Source organism: Hyperoodon ampullatus (assembly GCF_949752795.1).
Source record: "Hyperoodon ampullatus genome assembly, chromosome: 6".
Classification (NCBI taxonomy): domain Eukaryota; kingdom Metazoa; phylum Chordata; class Mammalia; order Artiodactyla; family Ziphiidae; genus Hyperoodon; species Hyperoodon ampullatus.
This window is the reverse complement of record NC_136919.1, coordinates 75474323-75499484: the sequence shown is the minus strand read 5'-3', so window position 1 is coordinate 75499484 and position 25162 is coordinate 75474323. Positions and strand designations below refer to the sequence as shown.

Here is a 25162-nt window from a genome sequence, read left to right as displayed (position 1 = left end):
TGGTCTTTTCCAAGCCAAACTGTTTTCTGACTGAATTGTTTCAACAGCTTGTGCAATATAACAGAAGAATCAAAAAGAAACCTCTGACTTGACCTTTTCTGTGTAACTTCATTCATTGATTCTATTGCATTAAATGCTGTCACTTTTGTAGAACTGAAAAGGACAATATCAGTAGCCTGGGTGTCAAGTCCTGAGAATAGAGAGCTGTCATTTGAAGTTGTCCAATTCTTTGCCCATGATTAAAAAATGAATATTTCAGATCAATGGGTGACAATCCCATCAGAGTGACAGCCCATGATATCAATTACCACTTCAGTTTCAATTTGGCTGGCTGGCCACAAGGTACCATTTCTCAGCTTTACTTCTGATGGGCTGGCTCTGTGAAGCATGACACCCTTAAATTGCTGCCCATTATCCAAGTGTCATTATTTGTACTGCCTCAGAATTCTCTGAATCACAAGCAGCTACTGAGGTCAAGCTTTGCAACCAGAGGAATTAGACAAGTTGGCAAATCCTTTATATAAAGGAAAAGTTATTTATTTGGCACCTGACTTAGAAAATCTGAAGTTTCCATTATCCTGACAGTATGTCAGTTTTGTGTAGGTATATTGATTTAATAATTTAAGATGTTTTATCAAGGTGGGAGGGGGTTAAACGTTTGCTGTGTCTGCATTATTCAGAATATTGCTTTGTGTTTTTGGCCTCTATCACACTCATGGTAGATTCTATTTAACTCCTTTCCACATCCAAATATACATATAAAATTATTCCCATAATCATAAATACATAAAGAGTTTGATTTTGGGTCTGGTACTGTAAGTCTATCCAAAAAAAATCCTACTATCCATCCTGAAGATATCCCAAATCTGGCAATAAATCTATATAGGAGATGGATTCAAACATGCCCTTTAATAAACATTCAGAGTGAAGAATGTGACTTTTTTTTTTTGCTTCCTCTGTAAACATTTTGCTAGAAATATCATGATTTCAGAATAGTTGGAATATTTCTGAGTAAAAACTGTAATATCTGGCGTCTTTCTTTGGTTCTTACGACTATTAATAAATTTTGACTTAAAAATCTAAAAAGGAATCATCTCCCAAACTTCTCAAATTAGGGTGCTCAATCCCTGAGGAAACTGAAGGGCCAATGAAGAGGTATTGGTAACCATTTGACAAGCTTGCCATACTAAACAAAGGTTTGGAAGAATAAGAAACTTGTTCAAATTAAGAAATTCAGATATATTGTCGGGTAGAATACAAAATGGACATGAATTTTTAAACATTAAATTTAAACTTCTAAGAAATGATTACTTTGGGCACTATTCATATTGCCAGACTGGGTCAGGAGATAGGATAATTTCACTCTCTTCTGCCTCTAGTAATTTTTCACTTGGAAAGTTGAGAAACACCACTTTACTTTATGTGCCAACATGCATTTTAAAATCTTACTAAGTGCATTTTGTGAACTGAAATTCATTTAAATGCATTTCAGGTCCTTGCTAGTCGCAGAACATTCACAGCAAGATGCCTTTTAAAGGAGAGTTTCTCCTCCCTAAACCTAGGCATAAATCCTGATTACTTCAAAATATGGGAAAGCAATATAGTTTTTAAAAACTCAGTCATCTGCAGCTTGTGTCTGACAGCAGTTTAACAAGAAAAATAAGCTCTCATATGCTTTATCAAGCTCAATTTCCTCTATCAAACAGAAAAACTTATCAACATTGGGGCTGAATCCTAGTGAGGGGTTACACAAACCCAAACTTTACCCTGTATTATCCTTATTACAAAATATTACACTTCAAACTTTTATCACATCAAGCCAGAGAAGCAGAAAATAAACATTTAACTTAGAAACACCAAATAATAATTAAAAGACACATACAAATTTCATCTATTGTTCAGGATACTTTTAAAAAATCTATTTTTTTTTTTACTGTATTTGCTTTATTATTCTTCATGCTTTTTAAACTTCCAAAATATGATATATTAAATTAAAAATGTAACTCACGGGCTTAACACACACAGTTTCTGATAATATTACTGCCACTTTACAAAGTACTATCTTTTATATTTACAGTAGAGAAATATTTTTGTTAAGGATATTTCAAACAGACACAAACATAGAAAAACTAATATAATCAATCCCCATATAACCAGCTCTTAAATAATTAGTAACTCATAGCAATCTTTCAACTTACATTTAATCCATATTTTGAATCCACAACAGTTATGATACCTACAAAGGAATAAATCTTTTAATCATCTTTATATTTAAGAATTAAAACTAGTCTATTTCAGTTCACAAATGTCACTCAATAAAATACTGTTTTTTCTCTTGCCAGCACAGCAATTTAATTCAATTCCATTAGTAAGCAGATGCATTTCAAACATGAACCTGGCACTATTTTAAGGCACTAGATGGGACATAATAAAAACAAATACTTAAAATTAAACAAACAAATAAAAAGGAAAATAAGATTTCTCTGGCCTTTAAAAAGCTTACAATCCAAAACATGAGACAAATTTCATAATATAAAGTGGAATGTGATAAATTACACAAGACAGCTTATCTTTATTTTCACATAATCAAAATCGAGACTTTTCTTATTTAAATTATTGCTTAACAAATCTGAGGCATCTTAGAATATCTCTCACCAATTTAACTCACAAAATTGTTTTATCTAAGGTGTACCTGAGTTTCCAAATGATCAATTAGTTTGGCAGTCTCTGAATTTATACGCTAAATAATTTTTTCAAAGGACAACAGCTGAATGAGTTTGATGACGCCTAAGGAATTTAACCAGCTACATTCCATATATATTAGGGCCAAATGATGAGGCCCAGCTTCAAAAATTCTTAAAGTTCACCCCTTAGTCTATGAAAAATATGGTCTACAGAAAGGTGAAGAATCAGGTGTGGGGTGTTGCAGGGAACATATTTGCCTAATCCAGAAGGTTTCTAATGTGTCTTAAATGAAGTCTACGAATAAGATTGCCCAAAAGTGTTATGGTAAAGAGAGCAAGGGGTAGGGGGCTTTGTTTCATTCTTATTTTTAAGGGAAAATGAAAGCAGAAATTTGATCCTCATACTATATATGTTATTTAAAATAAAAAGCTCTAATATATACTAAGCACGTAAATTAAACAACAGGGAATATAGAAAATCTACATAGCATTTTAAAAGGAAAACCTTAATGGAAGCACTAAACTGGTAGTTGAGATTATGATTGAAATCTAGTTCTACTACTGTCTGGGGCTTTAGAATCAGTATGAACAAAGACTTATTTCATCATCAAACTAAACAAGCTTAAAAAGAGTACCAATACAAGGAATTAAAAGTATAATATGAATAAACAAAAATGATCTTAACCATAACATTAACATTTTACTTGAAAATTTTTTTAAAAATTCATTTCTAAACTTACCATCAAGATAAATATCAGCCCCTAATTCAGCATCAACCCAAAACATAGAAGCTACAGCACCTGAAAATATATGATAATATTCATCAAATAAAAATATTTCTTCAAACTAGGAAACAAAATTCTATCCATAATGTTTTAATTTGCCCCAATGGAATTATCAAGCAAACACATATATGAATTAAATATGGGTTTTCAATCTTCTTAAGGAAATTACAGTGATAGAACCATTTACTATTTTATACCCATTTCTTCCCCTCTCTCTACTTCAATAAACAAAAAAAAAACAACTCTTATTACATACAAACCCAATATCAAGCTTTCACCAATGCCATAATAATTTACCAATAAATAATATCAAATAATTTGGGCAGAATGGCTGTGTGCACACAGGTCTTATTTTTATTTTATCCCTCCTGAATATAATAATCATACAGTTCACAAATAACTAACTCCCTAAAGGAAAGCAAAGCAAAACATAGATAAATCCAAAATCACCTGTCTGAAATTTTTTTTAATTTTTTAAAATTTACTTGTAAGTTTTACAGAAGAATAAAAGTAAAGTTATACACTCTATGTCCTTACTAATAAATCCTTACACTATTTATTAGTACTGATATAAAATTTGGAAATTTTTTTGAGGAAAAATAATTTCTAAATAAGAAATTAAAACTTGTTTTTGACAGAAACTGGTTCAATACCAAACCACACACCCTGATTAGTATGCCACAACACAAGAAAAAAGAAAACTGACAGTAAAGAAAGAATTTGATTTTTCAAAGCATCACAGGTCCAGTTAGTGACAGAGCTGTCTAAAAGGATGAGTCCTGGGGAAAAACAAGGAAAACTGAACTCATTCCAATGTCTAAAGCTGTCCACCTACCCTGACAAGATGTGGTCTCCCAAGCATCACTCTGTGTCAACAATGAAATACCTGTCAGCAGTTTACAGTGATTACTCATGCAGGATATAGCAAGGGCCACAAGATCTAATGGTTTCCTGATATGTATTGATTTTTTCCAAAAAACTTAATAGTTTTCCAATTTGACTGAAATAGGATTTGTGAGTAACAGGGGCTGAATCAATGCCTGTCCTTTCCAAGGAAATTACTTTACCATGACAATTATTTAGCTTAGAACTGGAGAGTGTCAGTCTTCTAAACAGGAAACAACTGAATTGTCAATAAGAATTTTCTTCACTTACTTGGCTAACAACATGATTTTAATTAATGAAGGAGAAAAGTAAATCTGTTGTGAGTATCATTACTCCAAACAATAAGTTATTTTTTTAAAGTATTAATTTTTTTCACTCGGTAAAATGCCCAGCACTGTACATAAATCTTTTTTTTAAATTCATTGATTTCTATTCGGAGAGCTTATAAGTCCGATAGTTAACATGTGCCTAGTATTAAGCTGAACTGTAAGAGTGTGTTAGAGCTTTTATTCTAAATCTGATGTGTATCTTTGGCTTAGTACTTACCAGACTACAAAAGAAAGAACTACTTAAAATTTGGATGCAGGTGTTTAACAGGAGGAGTAAAGATGAGAGAACGAAGTTAATTAGTGATTCTAAACCCAGGGTAATTTTTCTCCCCAGGGAATATTTGGCAATGCCTGGAGAAATTTTTGGTCATCTCAACTACACGAATGCTACTGGCATGTAGTAGGTAGAAGCCAGGGATTCTCTTAAACATCCTACAATACACAAGATGGCCTCCTAAAATAAAGAATTATTCAACCCAAAATGTCATTTGTACCAAGGTTAAAAAACCCTGAGCTAAATTATAGAATCTCCCTTCTTCAAAACCTAACAAAACAAACAATAAAAATAAACAAAATAAAATTTTGAAAGCCAAATTTTATCAGCAGCAACCAAATATACAACTTCCTGCCATAATTTCTGGATGATAGTAAAAATAAAAAACACAAAGTTCTATGTGATGTATGATAGTTGTTAATTCTACCCCAATACTCAACAAGAGGTTATAGATAAGTAGTTTACAAAATCCTAATATTTATCAGAAATAGCTTTCAAAATGGTGAGAAGCAGAACTGAGGGAGAAATAAGCAATACAGGAAAAAGCCAACAAAGAAACTTCAAGGGTAAAATTTTCTAACCGTCTCCACACTTTCAGGGGAAGGGGTCACTTTCGAGGGCTCAGAGCAAAATGAAGAGAGAAGTCTGAAGCTCAAGCATGTCCCTGAAAAAGGTACGGGAAATCTATTCATGAGTAGTTTGAGCTAATACAGGAGGGGAACACTTGATATTGTAGGAGAGCAGAGCCTAAAAATCATATTGCCCATCTGGCTCTCTCAATCACTTCTTTTCTCTCTGCTTCCTCATCCCCGCTCGCAGCAATACCCAGCTTTCAAACTAAGGCTCAAGAGAAAAACAAGTTTAGGTAACATGGGTAGGGTATTTAAAAAATTCATAACACCACATCTAAGTAGACAGTTCTCTGAGCCTCCTACATCAAGCATAAACACGGTGAAAAAACTATGCACATGTTACTACAGATTAAAATAAGCAAAAAGCAGATAAAAGGAGGGATAGAATAAAATGAACAAATGAATGGGGAATACAGATGGCAAAGAACCTGTTCTGGAAGGAAACATAATTGAAGAAACCAAAGAAAATTCCTAAGGGCTTCTTTATAATAAGAAAGATAAAAACAATATAACCTTAATTAAAAACAAGCTCTAGGGAATTCCCTAGCAGTCCAGTGGTTAGGACTTGGCGCTTTCACTGCCGTGGCCCAGGTTCAATCCCTGGTCGGGGAACTAAGATCCCGCACGACGTGGCCAATAAATAAATAAAAATTTTTTTAAAAGATCAAAAAGAAACAAGTAAAACTAGTTTTTTTAAAAAAGGAAAGAGCTTAAAAAAAAAAAAAAGGCTCCAAAGCAAAATAAAACAGAATAATATGAAAAGGTAGTTTATAATGCGGAAGAAATAAAACTTAGGGCCAATGTACCATTACTTAATCAATTAATTCATTTAAAACATCAACAGACATTTGTGGAAACAATTACGGGCAAAAAGGAAGATTTGAGATGATTACAGTAAATGCAGAGGCAAAAGACATATCAAAACAATTAGAAAGGGCTTCCCTGGTGGCGCAGTGGTTGAGAGTCTGCCTGCCGAGGCCGGGGACGCGGGTTCGTGCCCCGGTCCGGGAGGATCCCACATGCCGCGGAGCGGCTGGGCCCGTGAGCCATGGCCGCTGAGCCTGCGTGTCCGGAGCCTGTGCTCTGCGGCGGGAGAGGCCACAACAGTGAGAGGCCCGAGTACCGCAAAAAAAAAAAAAAAAAAAAAACAATTAGAAGATAATAAATATGGAGAACAAAAGAAAATTCAATATACGAAAAATTTGTGTCATAAAGAAGAGAACCCAATAATTTGACAGAAAAATTCTTCATGGTAATAAATAAGGAAAATATCCCTAAATGAAGCACTAACCCTACAGACTAAAGAGTATATTGTAATCCAGGAAAACATGATTATGAATGACACCTAGATGTATCTTGGTTATATTACTGAACTTTAAAAATAAAGAAAAAATTTTTCAGGCATTTTAGATGAAAAAGCAAGTCACTTTCAAGGAGGCAGGAAAAAAATCAGATTTTTCTACAGTAAAATTCATTGCTCCAATATAATAAAATAATGACCACAAAGTTCTAACGAAAGTGTTCTCTGAGGATATTACCTCCTGCCAAGTTGTTTTTCAAGAATGAAAACCACAGGCAGACATTCTCAAACACTAAAGGAAACAACAGCATTGAAACTCAAAGAATACAGCACTCACAAATCCTTCCCGATGAAAAGAGAAAAATACTGCACGAGGAAATCCAGCCAATCAAAAATACTAAGAGATCATGACGCAACATTTTCAAAGTTCTGAAGGAAAGAAATTGATACGAAAATTTTATACCTAGCCAAGTAATCCTTCAAGTATAAAAAAAAAAAAAAAAAGACAAGCATTCTCAAGCAATGAAGTATGCAAGATCTAAAGGAATACAGCATTGAAAGCTTGAAAAGATTACCTGACCATGAAATTCAGTCAATCAAGAGATTGATCAACTCGGGAATGGAGGAACCATAGTGCTGGTAAAACAGTTTAAACACAGGACTAAACAAAGTATGACAGAATATAAATGTTAGAAACCTTGACAACATAGCAAAGAATACAATGAACCAAAACCAAATGGGAGAAGGCGGAAGTGTTTTAATTCCCTCATCCTTTATGCCAGAGAGTCAATAGGTACTTCCCTGAAAATTTAAACATGTAATTTAAAAAATAACTTGTCCAATTTATGTTCTTTATAATTTTTTCTTTTTTTTTTCTTAACTCATATCTCTTACAGTGAAGAAGCATTTATCTGACATTCAGCAATTCTTTCACTTCTTTCAAGTCCTCTTCTTTTAGGGTCAAGTAGAACTACATTAATAATTATTTAGAATAGCACAAAGAATGTGAACCTATTTTATAAAATTACTTCTGCATATTTACACATGGAGCGGGGTTTCCCAAACTTATGCATGTGTAAGAATCACCTGCGGGGCTTATTAAAACAGATTGCTGGGTCCCACCCTTAGAGATTCTGATTCCATAGAGCTCAGATGAGGCCCAAGAATCTGTATTTTTCCCAAGCTACCAGCTGAGGCTGATGCTGTCATTCAACATACCACAGCAAGTAGCCCTGGCACGGAGAAATCCTTGGAATAAAATTTACCTGCTTGTATTTTACAGTAGTGAGATATAGGACAACATTCTTTTAACTTTCTTCTTTGTATTTTCTTAGTTAGTTTAAATTTTTTTTAATGATCAATGTTTCATTTCTACCCAAACAATAAAAATCATTATTCTAAAGAAAGAAGAAACATCAAACTGTTTATACCTACAATTTGTACAAAAGCTCTCTCTGAGATTTTTATTTAATTTTTACTTCCTCTGAAAAGCTAAATTGTGTTTTAGTAAATTCACCTACTCTCAAAATTACAAGAATTTTTCTCTATGCAGTGGCTACAATGAAAGAAACTGATATTTTCTATTTCAAAAAGAGGCACACAATACACTTTCCCATCTTACCAGATTTAAATTAATATTTAACATCAATGTAATGGTCCAAGTCCTATCATCAGTCAGACCCCTTGGAAATGTATGAAAATGTATGAAAAATCCATGCCTACTCTAAGGACCAAAAGAGCCTAACTCAATCCTAATTTGAAAACATAGGGACAATGTTATTACATAATACTTCAAAATAAAGTAACGATTACATTTGAACCTTCAGTACACTCCAATATTTCTTTTAAACAATTATGACCCCTTCAATAAATTATTCCCGAACAGTTCTTTAATACGGTTTTATGGTGCAATGCCATAGACCCAGATCAAAAAAGAAATAATGGTATGGGTCAGCCTTACAAAACTAAATGTTCTGCATACTTGGAATAAAGATGTTAAGGAACAGAAACCCATTGTTAGAAACAGGTAGACTTTGTGTAGCTTTCAACAGGGAAGTTTGGATGTAATTCCATTCAGAGGTAAAAATTTCATAGATAATCATTATTAATTGCACACCAGAAAAAAAGGCTTGATTTAACTCTCTACCTTATGACAATATTTACAAATAAAATTATTTCAAGTTTAATAGTAGAAAAACAAAATGCTAACAATTAATTTAAAGGGAATAAGTATTTCTGGGATTTAACTCCAAAAGTCCTTAGATATCTCTAAATGACCCTCTACGAAAACTGGATTAAAAAGCAATCAGAATTAAGATCTCTGTAGAGCAGAACCAACCAAATATATACTAGAAGTAGAATGTCTCCTTTTTCCCTACATTTTATTAGATTTTTCTAGTATTTTTAACAACTTTTATTCATGCCAATAACCCTAAATTAATCGATAGAACTTCAAATTTTATTAGCATGTTAAAATTACCAAACACTTTGATCATCATTCATCTGCCAAAGAAACATGACAACTCAGTATTTTTTCTCCTTTAAAGCAAAATAAAAAATTTTTAATCTAAAGTAAAGCTTTAATACTCATTTTAGATATTTCTCTAGTCCATTTATTTTTAAATGTTTAAGAACTATATTCTGGTTATTAATAATGACATTTCTTACCAGGATCTGCTAATCCAGTGGTCTCTAACAGTATGTAATCAAATTTCCCTTTCTTCTGCATCAAATTCTCAATAGCTCTAAGGCCACTGTCCCTGGAGAATGCCAAAACATGATATACATTGATTGCCTGAATATTTTAAAGTGATCATCACAAACATTTAAAAATATATTTAGCAACCAGGGATAAAGATATCTTTAGGCATGTGGAAATTTACCTCAGTCCCAAGCTTCTAACATGTCCATCCAGTATTTACCAGTTTGGGGGAGGGGAGGGAAATGGATGCGTATATGCTGACAGGTAACAAGAAATCAGATACTTGATGAGTTAATACTTTAATTTTATTAAAATTAAAAGCAGAGGGAATTTTAATATACCTGACTAAAGTAAGTCAGAACCTGTTATTTCTATAGCTTTATTAAAGAAAATACTCAATACAGAAAATGACAAAATTTAGGAATTACAGTAGCTTGATATAACAGCTAAAGGGACACTACAATTAAAAACCTTTCAATTCTGTTCTGAATTAGGGTAGCAGGCTTTAATTTCCTTTTTTCTTAATAATATCAAAAGTGCAAGAAAATACTTAATTTTAATTGTCTAAGAAAATCTGTTATGTTTTAGCCTTGCTAATACACTTGACTCAAACACCTAAGATAGTAAATGATGTAGAAGAAATTTAATTCACTAGAATATACAAAATCAACCATATGGGTATTAATTTTCCTAATCTGCTCAACAAACATTTGAGTGACTACTACGTGTCACTCCTTTTCTAAGAGCTGTTATACTGGTGAATAAAACACTGTCCTTGGAAACAACTATAACTGGTGGAACAGGATGTGAGGTTTTTCTCTTTTTTCATGGTCATTTATTTTTGTTTTTAGAGGTTGAATTCTTGGAAATAAGACCAATGACTTATTAAATTCGGAATAATCATTTTTTACACATTAAATGAGACTTTCATGCACCACAGGGATTATTAATTAAACCCTGACATCAAAAACAACAACAAAAAACTCAATAAAAGGACCACAGCATTAGAGCAGATAGAAAAACAAGGCATCAAGAAATGCTTTAAGAAAATGCATCCTAATAAGTCGTTTACTTGAAAATACAGTGAAGAAGATTATGTAGATTCAGTTAATTTACATAAGGAAATCAAAGCTAGAAATATAACCAATAAACATTTCCAGAAGCCAACAAGCACACAGTAAAAACATTCCTCACTTTACGGAACAGCAGAGGCAACCGTTTCTGAGTTCCAGCCATTCTTCATAGAGTTCTCCACCTTGGCTGACAGCTAAGGATTTCTCCAATGCACTTCCTAGAATGATTAACAAGAAGCACTCTTTAGATTATGTCCACTAGTCAACCAAAAGCAAAGATGAGTATACTCAGTAATGGCGAAGATTGCAAAGCAGACAATACATTTCGTAACTTTTATTCTTTCATTCTATTCAGGCTGCCTCAATATTTTAAACTATACTACTCTAGATTATTTTAGCTTTTCTTTCTTTAAGAGAATTTAAACCCTAAAGAGGCAAATGTAAAATCTACTTCCTCTTTAGGCCTCTTACTAGCCTGCTCCCATTTCCTAATAAAGTAGCTATTTTAAAGGTGTTCTTTCTTGTCCATGGCCAACTCTCTAGATAGACCAGTATGTTTATATATTGGTTTTTATATGCCCTTCAATCTCTTACCTATGTTTTCTTTCCATTCTTCCTCTAAATTGTTTCTGTGTCTACTAGACAGAGCGTTCAGTATTCCCCATATGAGTTATACCCTTAGTTCATTTTGAGGAAGTTTTGCTTGGCCAGGGTACCAATGTGCTCACTTAAAAATTAAATTTTAATCAAATACACATATGTTTCCTAGCAATGCTTACCTGAGAAAGGATAAAGAATATTTGAGAGCCTGAGATGCTTGTTATCAAATAAGAATGATTTAAAAGTCTTACTTTTCCACCAGTAAAGAAACATACCCCAGCCAGGAAAGAGTTCTAAATATCCAGTAAAGCAAATGACCACCACCACCAACAACAAAAAACCTGAATAATTTTTCACTTACATATATTTTTTGTTTATACTTCAGTTAGGCAATGATAAAGAGTTTTGAAAGGGGCTGCTACAGAATTCAGGGTGTAGAGAATATTAATAAAATGAAAAGGAAAGTATTACAAATGCTGTAAAGGACAAAGTTTTAAAAAAGGTCCAGAAAGATAGTAAGAAATAATAATAAATGCAATCAGTGTCCAACAGAAGATCAGTTAATAAGAAGTTAGAATTAAAAACTATGATTAAAAAATCTTAGGATTTTTATTTTTGTCTAACAGGACTCTTTAGTTTACTGAAACTATCTTCAGTTTACTAAAACCAGAAATCAAGTTCAACTAACAGGCCTCCCATCCTGTTAATAAACCTAGCTCCTTTACCAATTTGTAACTGAAAAAAAAGTATAATTTAAGAAATACCCCAACTGAAGCTATATTTTTTGGCTAAACATGAGTTTTATTAAAATTCACACTTGAGAAGAAAAGCTTATAAAAGAAATCAGAGAATTGTGTCTAACATTGCTGTATACATTTTTTTAAAACACAGTTCAATATTAAAGACAAAAAAACTGGAATGTTAAATGTACATATTTTCACAGATAAAGGAAGTTGCTTGAGGATGGAGACCACATGTTTAACTTATTTTTTAAATCTTCTGTTTTAACTGTTTTGCAGAATAATAAACGTTCAACAAGATAAACTTATAAGCCTGAAGCATTTTCAAATATTTTTCAAAAGTTGCAATTATACAATACAGTCAGTACAAAAGGACCTTTCTAGTTGGTACAAATATCTTCCTGAAAGATTTTCTTTCATATCCTTAGATTTTTACTTCTGGAGATATTTATTTTATGCAAAAATCTAATTTCATTCTGTTGGTATGAATTCTAAAGTTAAACAAAATAAAATTTTATAGAAATTATCTCATTTCAGTATCTCGAATCCATACAAAATAAAGCTTGACATAAATGAATCTAATTTTTCCAAAACTATCTACAGCAATGTGTTCACATTATAATGTCTTGCATTTTCATTTTAAAATATGGAATATCAATTCACCAGTTGAATTAACTGTCCAATAAATTCTTGCAGCATGGCATTTACTGAACTTTACTTACCTTCCCCGAATTCATTTAAAATCACTGCTATTCTTTTACTATGTTGCTCTGTCAAAATATAGTTCAGAAGTGTTGTCTTCCCAGCACCTATAAAATATGTTTGTTTTAAATAACAAAATTCAAAGACTAATTTTAGAGACACAAAAAAAGATATAAAGGGACTTCCCTGGTGGTCCAGTGGTAAAGAATCTGCCTTACAATGCAGGGGACACAGGTTTGATCCCTGGTCAGGGAACTGACCCACATGCCGCAGGGCATCTAAGCCCGAGTGCCACAACTATTGAGCTTGCGGACCTCAACTAGAGAGCCTGCGTGCTGCAAACTACAGAGCCCATGTGCCCTGGAGGCCACGCGCCACAACCAGAGAGAGAAAACCTGCACGCCACAACTAGAAAGAAGCCCAAGCGCCGCAATGAAGAGCCCATGGACCGCAAAGAAAGATCCCACGTGCCTCAACAAAGATCCCACATGCCACAACTAAGACCCGATGCAGCCAAAATAAATTAATAAATTAAAGTCTTAAAAAAAAAGATATAAAGAGTCCCAACACTCTTTAAAATTTGCATGCTATTCAAATATTATTTAACAATGGTAAGAGAAGATTCTAGAGGAAAAGATTAAAGTATTCTTTGTAAACTATTAAAAATGCTTTATGCTAACATAAAATTTTATAAATATTTATAAATACTCCAACAAGGTGGGTCACATAGATTTCTTTGACCTCATATGACAAAAAAATATGCCTTCTATATAACTTACACAAGTAATGTAAGGGCATCTAACTTTTCTATTAAATAAGGAATTATTGAAGTAATGGCTCCTAAGGAATAAAGTACTTGTGTAGTTTATAAAACATAAAATATTTAAATCCCTTCATCCGATTACAATGCTTCTTAGTCAAGAATATATGGTTTACTTCCCCAGAATTTACACATAAAGACCTTTCTTTTATTTTAACATTCATCATTAACCAGACACAAATTCAGAATATCTATATGGCTACTTTTAGTATGCTTAAAGCAATCTATAAAATTGATTACACACACACACACACACACAATGGAGAATGGACCTAGGAAATGTTAACAAAAGACACAATAATCAGTATTAGGAAAGAAAAGTTCATAAAGCTATGCTAACTCTATCCAGTAGGTGGCATATTACACCTAATACATTCAGCTCAAGCAGAAGAAAAACTTTTGTCTTGTGAACCATACATACCAAAGTCCATGGAGGGGAAAACAAACAAAAAAACAAACAAAAAAACAAACCCTAACTGCATGCACATACTAGTGCAGTTCAACTGGATAAATATGTCATTTATTTACCTATTTTTCTGCTGGTGCGCATTTGGGTTGTTTCTAGTGTTTTGCTATTACAAATAGTGCTGCCAAGAACTTTTACAGGTAAGCTTGTACACATCTTCTTAAGTACATTTACAAGATCTCTAGGGTATAACTAGGAGGGATTTACTGAGTAATAGGGTATTAATATCTTCAACTTTTTTGGGTCACATTCGTATAAAGCTATCAAAGGGATGGAAGGCTTGTATTTAGCGGGCTTTAGGAAGCTCAATGTCACCAAAAGTTGACATTTAGAATGGAAGGGACAGAACTTAAGGACACAGGGCAATGAGAAAATTCTTAAAACCAGTCCAAGTGTGAGACAGGTGCCCTGAGCATGAGTGCTGCACTAAGCAGTGGCAGTGAAAATGGAAAGGAAGGGGTGGATGTAGGAGACCTAATAGAATTACTAGGGCTTCATAATTAACCATATTATGAAGCAAAAGACGTTAAGACACAGTTCAGTCACTCAAAAGTCTCCTATGGACCAGATTTTATACAGACCCTTGGTGAAAAGTGCACAAGACACAGACAAACTCTCTCTACCTTCAGGAAGCTTAGAAACATTAAAGGAAGTGGGAGAAGGAGGGGAATTCAGAGCAATAAAGAAGCAATTATGTCATGGGATGACACATTCAATAGATATACAAGATGTCAGGGAGCACCTAAGAGGGACATCTAGCCAGAGGACTAACAGAAGAAAGCATTCCTGGGGCCAAAACACTTGGCACACTGTAGAAGTAAAAGTCGTTCAGTGTGGCTGGGCCACAGTTTCACAGGCTAAAGAGGTTGTCAAGAGCCAGATTGTAAAGCTCTGGTAATTCATGTTAAGGAATTTGAACTTTAACCCAAATAGAAACCACTGAAGGGTGTGACAAAATCAGATTGACATTCATAAAGATCATTAAGGCTCAAATACAGAGAATATATTAAAGGGCAGCATGACTCAAGACCAGTTAGGAAGCTTTTAGAATATTCCAGATGGTTGGGCTCACAGAAGCAACCATCATTCAAGATGGGATGGTAACATGAAGTTTTAGACATGCAGAGTTTGACATGTCTGTGGGACATCAAAATAGAAACCAGCTGGGTATGAAGTTAAAAGGATGGACAGAGAGCGAAAAAAATAAATTTTAAAGGAGAAGCCAGAGAAGTAGGTGGAAAATCTGATGAAAAATGCGATGGAAACCAAGGGAACAAGAGTTCAAGAAAGAGAAAATGGTCAAGAATAAGTAAGGACACTATCCCCTAGATTCAGCACAAAGTTGCTGGCATTAGTCCTCACTCCTAAGCTTCAGACCATTATCTCCAATGCTCTTCTGATCTACCAGTGAGCAAAATGGGGAAAGACGGGAGGGCAAGTCTAAACTATACTGTTTCAGACAAGAAATTTGCTCAACTTCGCAGTAGAGCAGCCTCTGAATAACAGTGGGAAATTCCTTTATTAATAAATAAACTCCTTTATAAAATTAATCCTGAGTAAAAATGAAAATAAACTTAGTCTACAAAGCAACAAAAGAGAAATGCCAGTGATTTAATTCCTATTTTTATGTAAAAGGCCCTCAGGTGCACCAAGTTTGTACTTGTCTCCAGCAGCATCTAGAAGTGGTACTATTTTCCCCAGATCGTTTCACTTTATCTACACTTCTTAACTTTTCCCACACTTTTAATATGGTATTTATTCTAGCCCTTCTAGTTAACTGTAAAGTTTTAAAATAATACTTCTCAAACTTTTCCAGTAAAGTACCTCTAGTGTAAGCACATAAACTGTCCTTCAGGAAATTGTACTGTGTTTATAAAGCTATGAATTCAAGTGATCCCATGAACTCCTGAAAGTCCTCAGTTTGAGAAATATAGCCTTTGAGGGCACAGTAATTCTATTCTTACTCTTTCTCCTACAGTACTTGACAAATAGACCTCAAAAAAAAAAATGTTTGAGATAGGAGTACTCTACACGAAAGGCTGGAAGAGACTGGCTCGTCAGGAAGAGGAATATACTGAGGAATGGTCCTCCGGTGTCGGGCATTTTCAGAAAGGTCCCACTTTAATTGGAACAGAGTTACACGGTAGGTATTTCTTGCCCCACTAAGCAGAAGAGAAAAGCAAAGTCAGACAGGTGACTGGAACTATTTCCGTTTTCAAGTGAGGCAGGTGAACTTTAGAAATACAAGGTAACTTGTTAGAGGTCACATGCATAATGAGGGGCGGGTCCGTGCTTCACACTGCAAAGCCAGAACTAGTTTTAAAAATGCGAGGCTAATTTTCAATCTCACTTGATAAATGTGACCCAAACTTAGAGGGGTCTGAGCATAACCTCTGAGATGAAAAGCAACCCAGTCGGGGAGCAAGTGACCCAGCCCCTACCTCAGAGACATTTGCTGTCGGCCAGAAGGCCCCGATGCCTACGGAGAACAGGCACCGTCAGCCTCAAACTCACAGGACAACAGCGTTCACTGCATTTTCTGACCGGGACTGTTAGTTACCTAAATACCCGGTGATAATTGTGACTGGGATCTTAGCGCCGGGGCCAGACGTTTCCTCCTTCTCCTCTCTTTGCTTCGTCTTAATGGGGACCAATTCAGGACAATCCTCCTCAGCCTGCTCCTCTTCCTCATCCGCGGAGCCAATAGCATGAAACATCCTGGCAAACAACACAGCACACCTCTACCTAAGAGCAACACCTGGGATCAAAACGCCGGCCCGCAGCTGCGTATCGTAAGCGCGCGGCGCGTGCTTTACGTCATCACGCCGCGACGCGTGGCGCCTCCTGATGCCGCCCACGGTTATTACCTGGTCTGCGGCTGAGGACCGCCTCCCCTATTAGACACGCCCCCAGGGGAACTGGGCAGGTCCCTGGGGCGTGTTCTCTGAACCGGACCCGAGCGAGGCGGAGTTGTTGGGCCCAGACCTGACGCCGTCTCTGTGTGCGCCTGTAACCTTAAAAGCTAATGGCTGGCTGATGGTAGAGTTGAGTCCCAGGTGGTTGGAACCTGGAGTGCGAAGCCTGTCCTAAACAGCTCTCATGAGGAATAGGCTTTATCAACTTGACATTTCTTAGTATCATTAAAAAATTTTTTTAATTCATAGGAGAAAGAATGGGAAGCTGTTAACACTGCAAAGGTAATTGTAATTTTTCTGCCTGAACTAGTGAAACTTTTTTCTTTTTTATAATTGCAGATTTTACATGTATATCCAAATTTTTACTACGTACATGCATTATTTTTATTTATTTTATCTTCTCATTTTTTATTTGGACTCAGTTACCCTGAGTTCATTTATTATATTCTTTAGTGCATGACACTCTCATCAATAATCCATGGATAGTCTGGACAAAGAATGTCACCTGCCATATCAGTAAACAAAGGCTGTTGCAGCCATCAAGCCATTAGCCTCTGCAGCCAAACCAACAGTGCACCCTGAGGGGACTCAGGATGGAGAAAAACAGGATACGGGCCCTAGATAGTTAAGGTGCATATTAAAGGAATGATTTCATTAAGCCCAGACTCTTTCATCTTCCCATACATAGAAAAGCACTAAATTCATTAACTTGAGATGTCTGGTTTTCTTTAATTAACAGTAATCTTTTGATGTTCTAACTACCTGGTTTGGGTTTTTTGTTTTTTTTTGTTTGTTTTTTTGTTTGTTTTGCAAAAACTCCTAGATCCTGGCTCCTCCCTTACATCTTCCGGACAGTCCCTTAGAGCTATCTGAGAGGCTGTTCCCGTGCTTAATTCCTCATGAATAAAACATAATTCTCAACTTTTAGTTTGTGCATTTTTTTTTAGTCTACAGTAGCTCTCCTTTATATTTACATATATATTTATGTATATTTACAATGAACTCCTTTGACCTCACCTCTAACCCAAGAACGTTACCAATAAGTTACACCTATTCATGTGGCTGTCTCCTATTCCAACCCTCTGCCTCTCCTCTGAGATAGTAAGTACTCTCATAGTGGTTGATCATAGGTGACTTACTTCCTCTTTTCTTTTTAGTTCTATCACTTATATATGTACTTAGACAATATGACGTTTAATTTTGCTTGTCTTTGAATTTCATAAAAAGAGTATCGTACAATATATAATCTCCTAGGGTTAGCTAATTTTCCAGCTCCACTGTTGTATTATATCGTTATATGACTCTGCAGCAACTTATTTATCCATTTCCTGTCAATCATTTTCAGGTTTTGCTCTTATGAACAGCATTGAGTGACGCTTCAACATTACTGCCTGAACAGAAGCTGTTACAGCTGTGACTTCCTTCTCTTACATACTTCTCAGGCAAGTTCTTGCAGATTCCCTTACATGACTCTGGCTGAACATTATACTAACATCTCTTATCTCTCACCAAGAACAACGTGTGCCCTTTAGCGGCTCAGTCAAGAGGATGGACAAGTACTGCTGTAACTGTGTGTAGCCTCAGTCAGAAGCAAAAAGAGTTTTATACAGTAGTCAAAACTTAAAGGCACCCCAAATGTCCATCAGCTGATGAATGGATAAACAAAATATGGTATAATGGAAAAGTATCTCACAATAAACAGAAATAGAGTACTGATACCTGCTACAAGATGAATGAACCTCAAAAGCATTATGCTGAGTGAAAGAAGGCGTTCACAGAACACCACATACTGTATGATTCCATTTACATGAAATGTCCGGAATAGGCAGATCTATAGAAACAAAGTACATTATTTATCACCAGGGACTAGGGGACTGAAGGCAGTGACTGTAAATGGGTACATTTGGGGGGTGACGAAAATGTTCTAAAATTGACTTGGTCATGGTAGCACAACTCTCTGAACACACTAAAAACCACTCAATTGTACACTTTAAATAGGTGTATTGTACAGTATGTGAATTTTATCCCAAAAGAGCTGCTATTTAAAAAAGGTTCCCAGGAGTTCCCTGGTCGTCCAGTGGTTAAGACTCCAAGCTTCCACTGCAGGGGTCCCAGGTTCAATCCCTGATCAGGGAACTAAGATAAATAAATAAAATAAATAAAAATTTTAAAAAAATAAAATAAAAGAGTCTCCTCTGTGCATCAAAATGTGGTGGTGACAGTGTGCATTCGCACAGAAGCACTGCCTTCAGGTCTTGCCTCCAGAAGTTTCAAGTCCTGGCCTTCTGGGTAGAGTTATCATTTGTGGTAATTTCCCAATTGAGACATACCTAGGTATGAGTATAAAGATTAGAGCTTAAAATTTTTCCTTTAGTCTTTTTCTATAATATTCTTCAGCAAGATGTCTATCCATGAATTCTATGGAGTTCTACCATTTTCTTTTCTGACTCTAGTAACTGGACAGAATTTAGGAAGCACGTGTCTGAAGAGGTGAGGGATTTGATTTATTTAGTTATACGGCTTTCAATCTCAGCTCTCCTCGCATGTCTGAGTATGACTGTTTTTACTTCTATCTTAACACAGGACACCAATTTTATCCATTCTATTCTGAGTGAGACGTTGTTGTTGTTGTTTTTATTTAATCCAAAATGCCTTTTAAAGTAAGTTTTTAAATGTCCTAAGTATAATATTGTAGAATCTATCACAATCTCTTCTATTCTATCCTGCAATCTATTACAATCTATTCCAATGTAACTTTAAAATTTCCTCATTTTTGTGTTTTATTTAATCACAGTTGCTTTATGGTAAAATGATAACAATAATAATAATGTGTGGATCCCTTACTAAGTGATAGGCATTATGTTAAACATATTAAATGCATTATCTCATTTAACTCTGCAAGATAAATATTATTTGTATACCCATTTATAAGCAAGGAAACTGAGGCTTAGAAAAGTTACATACCTTGCTCAAAGTTGTACATTCAGTAAATTCAGCCCTGCAGCTCAATGCAGATCTTCCTGACACTAAGTCCCATGCTCTTCTAAACCAGAGATCTGCAAACTTTTTCTGTAAAGGGCCAGGCAGTAAGTACTTTAGTCAACAGGAAAATTCAAGGATGTTATGTAGGTACTCATAACAGAGAAAACAAATGTCCACACGTTTTGAAATGTGAGCCTCATATAATTTTCATGTCATGAAATATTATTCTTTTAATTTTTTTTCAACCTACAAAAAATATAAAAAGCATTCTGAGCTTGCAGCCTATACAGAAAGAAGCAGCAAGCCATAGTTTGCCAACTACTGATCTAATATGCACTGCCTTGTTAAGCTGAATTTTGCAAAAACAGATCACCCTTGCTATTTTCAACTCAGTTTGTAAATCATTCACCATTGCAACCACTCCCCGTCCTCAAAGGGTTAGGTACCATAGTATACTACCATACTAATATTCAGAGAAAGATAGGTCTGAAACTGAGAAATCTAAACTATTTCTCCAAGGACACTGATACCCAATTTAAAGAGCACCTGACTCTTTGCATTGTGGTAAGAGCCCTCTGTTGGCGCAGAGCTGGATTTCAGCAGCTCAGCTTTGTGGCAATAACCCTGCCATATGTCCTTTGGCATAATTCCCTGCCCCTCCCTTTTGCCTCATTTCTCTCCTTTGAATAATTATGATTGTTGCCATGAGAAAAAGTAAGGACTGTAGCTACATCCAAATCAGGGGAAAGCTAAAAATAATGCCAACTTGGTATTGTTTTTTTCTCTCAATTTTGCAACTTCCTGCAAAAGAAAGAACAACACATCAGTGACCAGCAATAACTATTGCCTTAGAGAAAAGGAAACTGAGGGTTTCAAAATTAATCCAGTTCCTCTTATCTAGCTGTGGTTGGCAAATAAATAAATATTTCTTAAATGCTAATATTTATTGATTTATTTGCTATTTTTCATTAGATGCACATGAACTTAGTGGGAATATCTCTGAAAGTCCAGAGGCCAGTGGTTTTTATTCTTGTAACTGCCTTAGATAAGACAGAATAACAATATTCAAGTATCACATAGTCCTCTGTTAGGATATAAAACCATTTTATGCACATGAAATAATATTCCTTCCCCCAAATATTGAAGGTGAGTGGTAGGTGAAATAAGTACATTTCTGTGTTTTTAGGGAGTGTGACTTTCATTTAAGGCTGTCAGTAATATTATTTGAATTCATTATCTTAGGCTGTTAAACTATGCTACTTGTAAGGCTTATTTATAGTCCAGTCACTTTTAAATCAGCTTCCCACAAAATCTTTTAAAAAGAGAAAAGCACTATTCAAAGCCTGCATGCTGGCCAACTTGAGTGGTGCACTATTCTCTCTAAAATATACTATCAGGCAAAGAGTGGGTGTTGAGCAAAACTAGAAAAATGTTGTGCAATGATTTATATTGTAATGGTTTAGGAGACAGTCTAAATAATAGCCTCTTCTACTGTCGATAGAAATTTAGAAGTGACATTTGTGGCTTTATTTAAGTTTCACTTGCTAACTTCTATGGTTTTAAAGAAGTGTATGCCAAAATCCACAGGCACCTGCTCATGATTGCTTAAATGTAAATAAAAGACACAGAAACAAAAGTGAAAGATCTCCATTCTTCTTTCCTCTTACTATTCCTCCAAATTTCCTCAAAGAGTGTTTAATTGCACTTAACTGAAATACTGTGCTATCAGCAAAGCCAGGGCTTCCTGGTTTCAAGACCAGTGTCTTTGGAGTCCCATAGCTCTGTCTCTCAATTAGGCATTACGACTTCATTTATGGCGGAAGATTCATGAACTTTCTTCAGATTGACTTACTTACTTTCCTCTTATTATTTTAATGTTTTTGTTCTGCCCTTGAGTCTCAGTGTAGGCTGCTCCAAATACATAGCAGCAAATATTTTCAAGCCACGCAGCCACTTCCGGATCTCTGTCTCAATCACATAATCTTTCTATGGGAACTTCCTTCACATCAGCATCCTTCAGCACCCTTACTCCTTCTGCAAGCTACCTTTATTTTAGTGGTCCTTCCAAACTTATGTGCATAATAATTTGAAATTTCCTGAATTAGGTACTGTATGACTCATCCCCCTCTTCTTTAATAATAGCAGACTCCCTGAATTTTAAGCTAGGTACATGGCCTCTTAGGATAAAGATTACCCTTCCTAGTCTACCTTGCAACTAGGAATGGTCATGTGATGAAGTTCTGGCTCATGGACTGGATGAGAAGTGGTGTGTGGCAGTTTTGTAGAACCTAGTGTCCTTCATTTCTTCTTTCTCTTGCTGCCTGGGATACAGAATTGATGGCTGGAGCGATTCTTGGTTACTAAGTATGGGAGCCACACCCCAGAGATGTGGGAGCGGAGACCTGGAAGCAGCCCACACCCTGGCATGGAGCTGCAGGAGAGGAAAATGAACTTTCGTGCTGTTTAAATTTCTGTTTATGCCACTGAAACGAACTCTAACCGATAGAAGGTTTTACTTGTTTGTCTTTAAAATAATATAAGTAAACCTGAATGTATTCTAATTAGAAAAAATTCAGACAGTGCATGTATACATGAGATTGTACTTATGTACGTGTGTGTGTGTGATGACATGCATGCAGTATGTTTGAAAGGATACACATCACTGTAATAATAGACAGGGGCAATGGGGGAAGAGGAGAAATGGTTACATTTTATTTTTTAATACATCTTTGTATCATATTACTGGTTACAAAAGACAAAAGGCATCTATAATTTTTAACACGAATACTAAACATTTTTAAATAAATAAGATATATATCAACAACCTTTTTATGGAAGACAAAATTTTAAATAACTTTCAAAATCTTAATTTTATATGCTTTTTGACTTAGGAATTCTATAGCTAGAAATTTGTCCTACATATATACGTATGCAGACATTTATGACATTTATAGTAGGTGTGTTGTAGGTAAAATGTTGGAAAAATCCTAACTATCCACTTGTAGGGGAATAGCTAAATAAATTTGGTACATCCATACATTGGAATACTGTGGTAAAGCTTTGCGTTATATTTACATATGAAACTGCTAGAAGCATCTTTGTTTTGGACAGCCCCCAAGGAAAAGACAGAAAGAAGCGTCTGAACGAAGCTTTCTGAATAACAAGAGAATCTATACTATACACGATGGATTTCTTTCTGATCACAGGTATGGTAAATTCATGTACAGCTTAATTGAACAAATTTAGTCTCCCATAACACTTGTATTCTATAGGTTAAATAACCAATTATGATTTCCTTTAACAAACATGTTTATAAGCTTTATGGTCATTACATGCTTTAAAGTTGAAGGTGACATTCCTAGGAGATTGAATAAAAACTTTGAAGTTAACAACTGACTCACCTGGAGAGCTACTTGCTCTTTTTCAGTAAACATTGAAGAGAAAAATTAATATAAGAGGGATTAACATATACACACTACTATATATAAAACAGATAACCAACAAGGACTTATTGTGTAGCACAGAGAGCTATACTCAATATTTTGTAATAACCTATAAGGGAAAAGAGTCTGAAAAAGAATATATATATGACCGAATCACTTTACTGTACACCTGAAACTAACACAACATTGTAAATCAATGATACTTCAATAAAAAATTAAAATTAATTTAAAATTAAAAAATAAAGACCATACTCATAAGCACACATATGAAAAATATATCACAATAGCAATAGCACACACATAGACCTTTGCCCTACCTGGCCAGTGCTCCTTGGCTCCTTGTTCATTGTGCTTCTGTGGTCACCAGAATGTAAAACATTCACTTTATTATCTCAACTGAACAGAATAATAACCAGATGAGTACTTTGAATTCTAAAAACTCTTGGGTCAATAAGATTCTGCCTTTCCAAGTTTTGCATCAAATATCATTGTGACCCATAATTTCTCTTTTAATATTAAGCAAAGCAGAATCAAGTTTTTAGCTTAAAATGTTTTATTTCACTAATACAAGAGTCACTAAAAAGATATATTCTTAAGAAGAAAAAGAAAAGTACAGAATAGTGCCGTTCCACTGGGAAGGGAAGAGCAGGAAAGAGAATGGTTAATATAATAATATTTAGTTTTAGTACTTCATTTAAAAATGTCTCTACCTCACCTTGTTTTCCTGCTTACCGCTTTATGAGCAATGGGTAAAATTCTGGTCACTACTTCACCATTAATTTCTTATCAATCCATTGCCATTTTCCCAGCTGAAAGGTAAAACATCCTTTTAACCTTTAACTTTTCATTTTGAAACTACTTCAAAATAACTTACAAAAGTTACAAAAATAGTACAGAGATTCCCACATATACCCTTCATCCTGTTTCCCCTAATTTTAATATCTCACACAATCACACCACAGTTATCAAAAGCAGGAAATTAACATTGACACAATGCTGTTAACTAATCTACAGACCTTATTCAAATGTTGCTAGCTGTCTTCTGTTTGCTCGCTAACATGTTTTCTGCACCAGGATCCAGCATAGGATCTCACATTGCACTTAGCTGTCACATGCCCTACTTTAATCAGGAGTATTTCTCTGTCTGTCATTCCTGAACTTGACAGTTTTGAAGAGTGTTTGTCAGTTATTTTGTAGAATGTCCCTCAACTTGGGGTTGTCATATGCTTCCTCAGGATTAAATTCAGGTTATGCATTTTGAGCAGGAGTACCACAAACCGATGGTATATCCTTCTCTGTGTATCACTTCAGAAGGCATGTGATATCCATCCGTCCCTTTACTGGTGATGTTAACTCTGATCATTTAAAAGTACTGTCTGCCAGGTTTCTCCACCATAAAGTTACTGTTTTCCCCATTGCAGTTAATAAGTATCTAGTGGGAGATACTTTGAGACTATGTAAATATCTTGTTTTTCATCATACTTGTACTTTAGCCCACTAATTTTATCATCCATTATTCTTTTTTTTTAATTACAGCCTTTTTAGGGTATAATTTACCTAGCACAAAATTCACCCATTTTAAGTGTACAATTCAAGAGTTTTAATACATTTATCCAGTTGTACAACAATCTAGTTTTAGAACACTTGATCATCCCCCAAAGTTCCTTTGTGTCTGTTTACAATCAGTCTTCTCTCCACCTTGGGCCCCAGGTAACCATTGATCTGCTTTGAGTCTTTGTTTATACAATACACTAATCTTTTTCTCATTATTCATTTGCTTGACTTTTTACCCTTGTTCATCTGCATAGGAGCAGACATAGATAGTTTACGA

The 25162-nt window shown here is 35.0% G+C and overlaps 1 protein-coding gene across 1 annotated transcript in view; it reads right to left on the bottom strand.

Annotated features, from left to right (window-relative positions):
* Positions 1-16708, bottom strand: part of LOC307054356 (zinc-regulated GTPase metalloprotein activator 1B) — a gene marked incomplete at its 5' end in the record, with an annotated part of 50205 nt that extends 33497 nt beyond the window's left edge. Inside the window, 6 exons of the mRNA XM_079705998.1 lie at positions 2199-2236; positions 3425-3484; positions 9557-9648; positions 10785-10881; positions 12726-12812; positions 16552-16708. Of these exons, the coding sequence (XP_079562124.1) occupies positions 2199-2236; positions 3425-3484; positions 9557-9648; positions 10785-10881; positions 12726-12812; positions 16552-16708 (531 nt within the window). The remainder of the gene's footprint in view (positions 1-2198; positions 2237-3424; positions 3485-9556; positions 9649-10784; positions 10882-12725; positions 12813-16551) is intronic.
* Positions 16709-25162: the final 8454 nt, after the last annotated feature.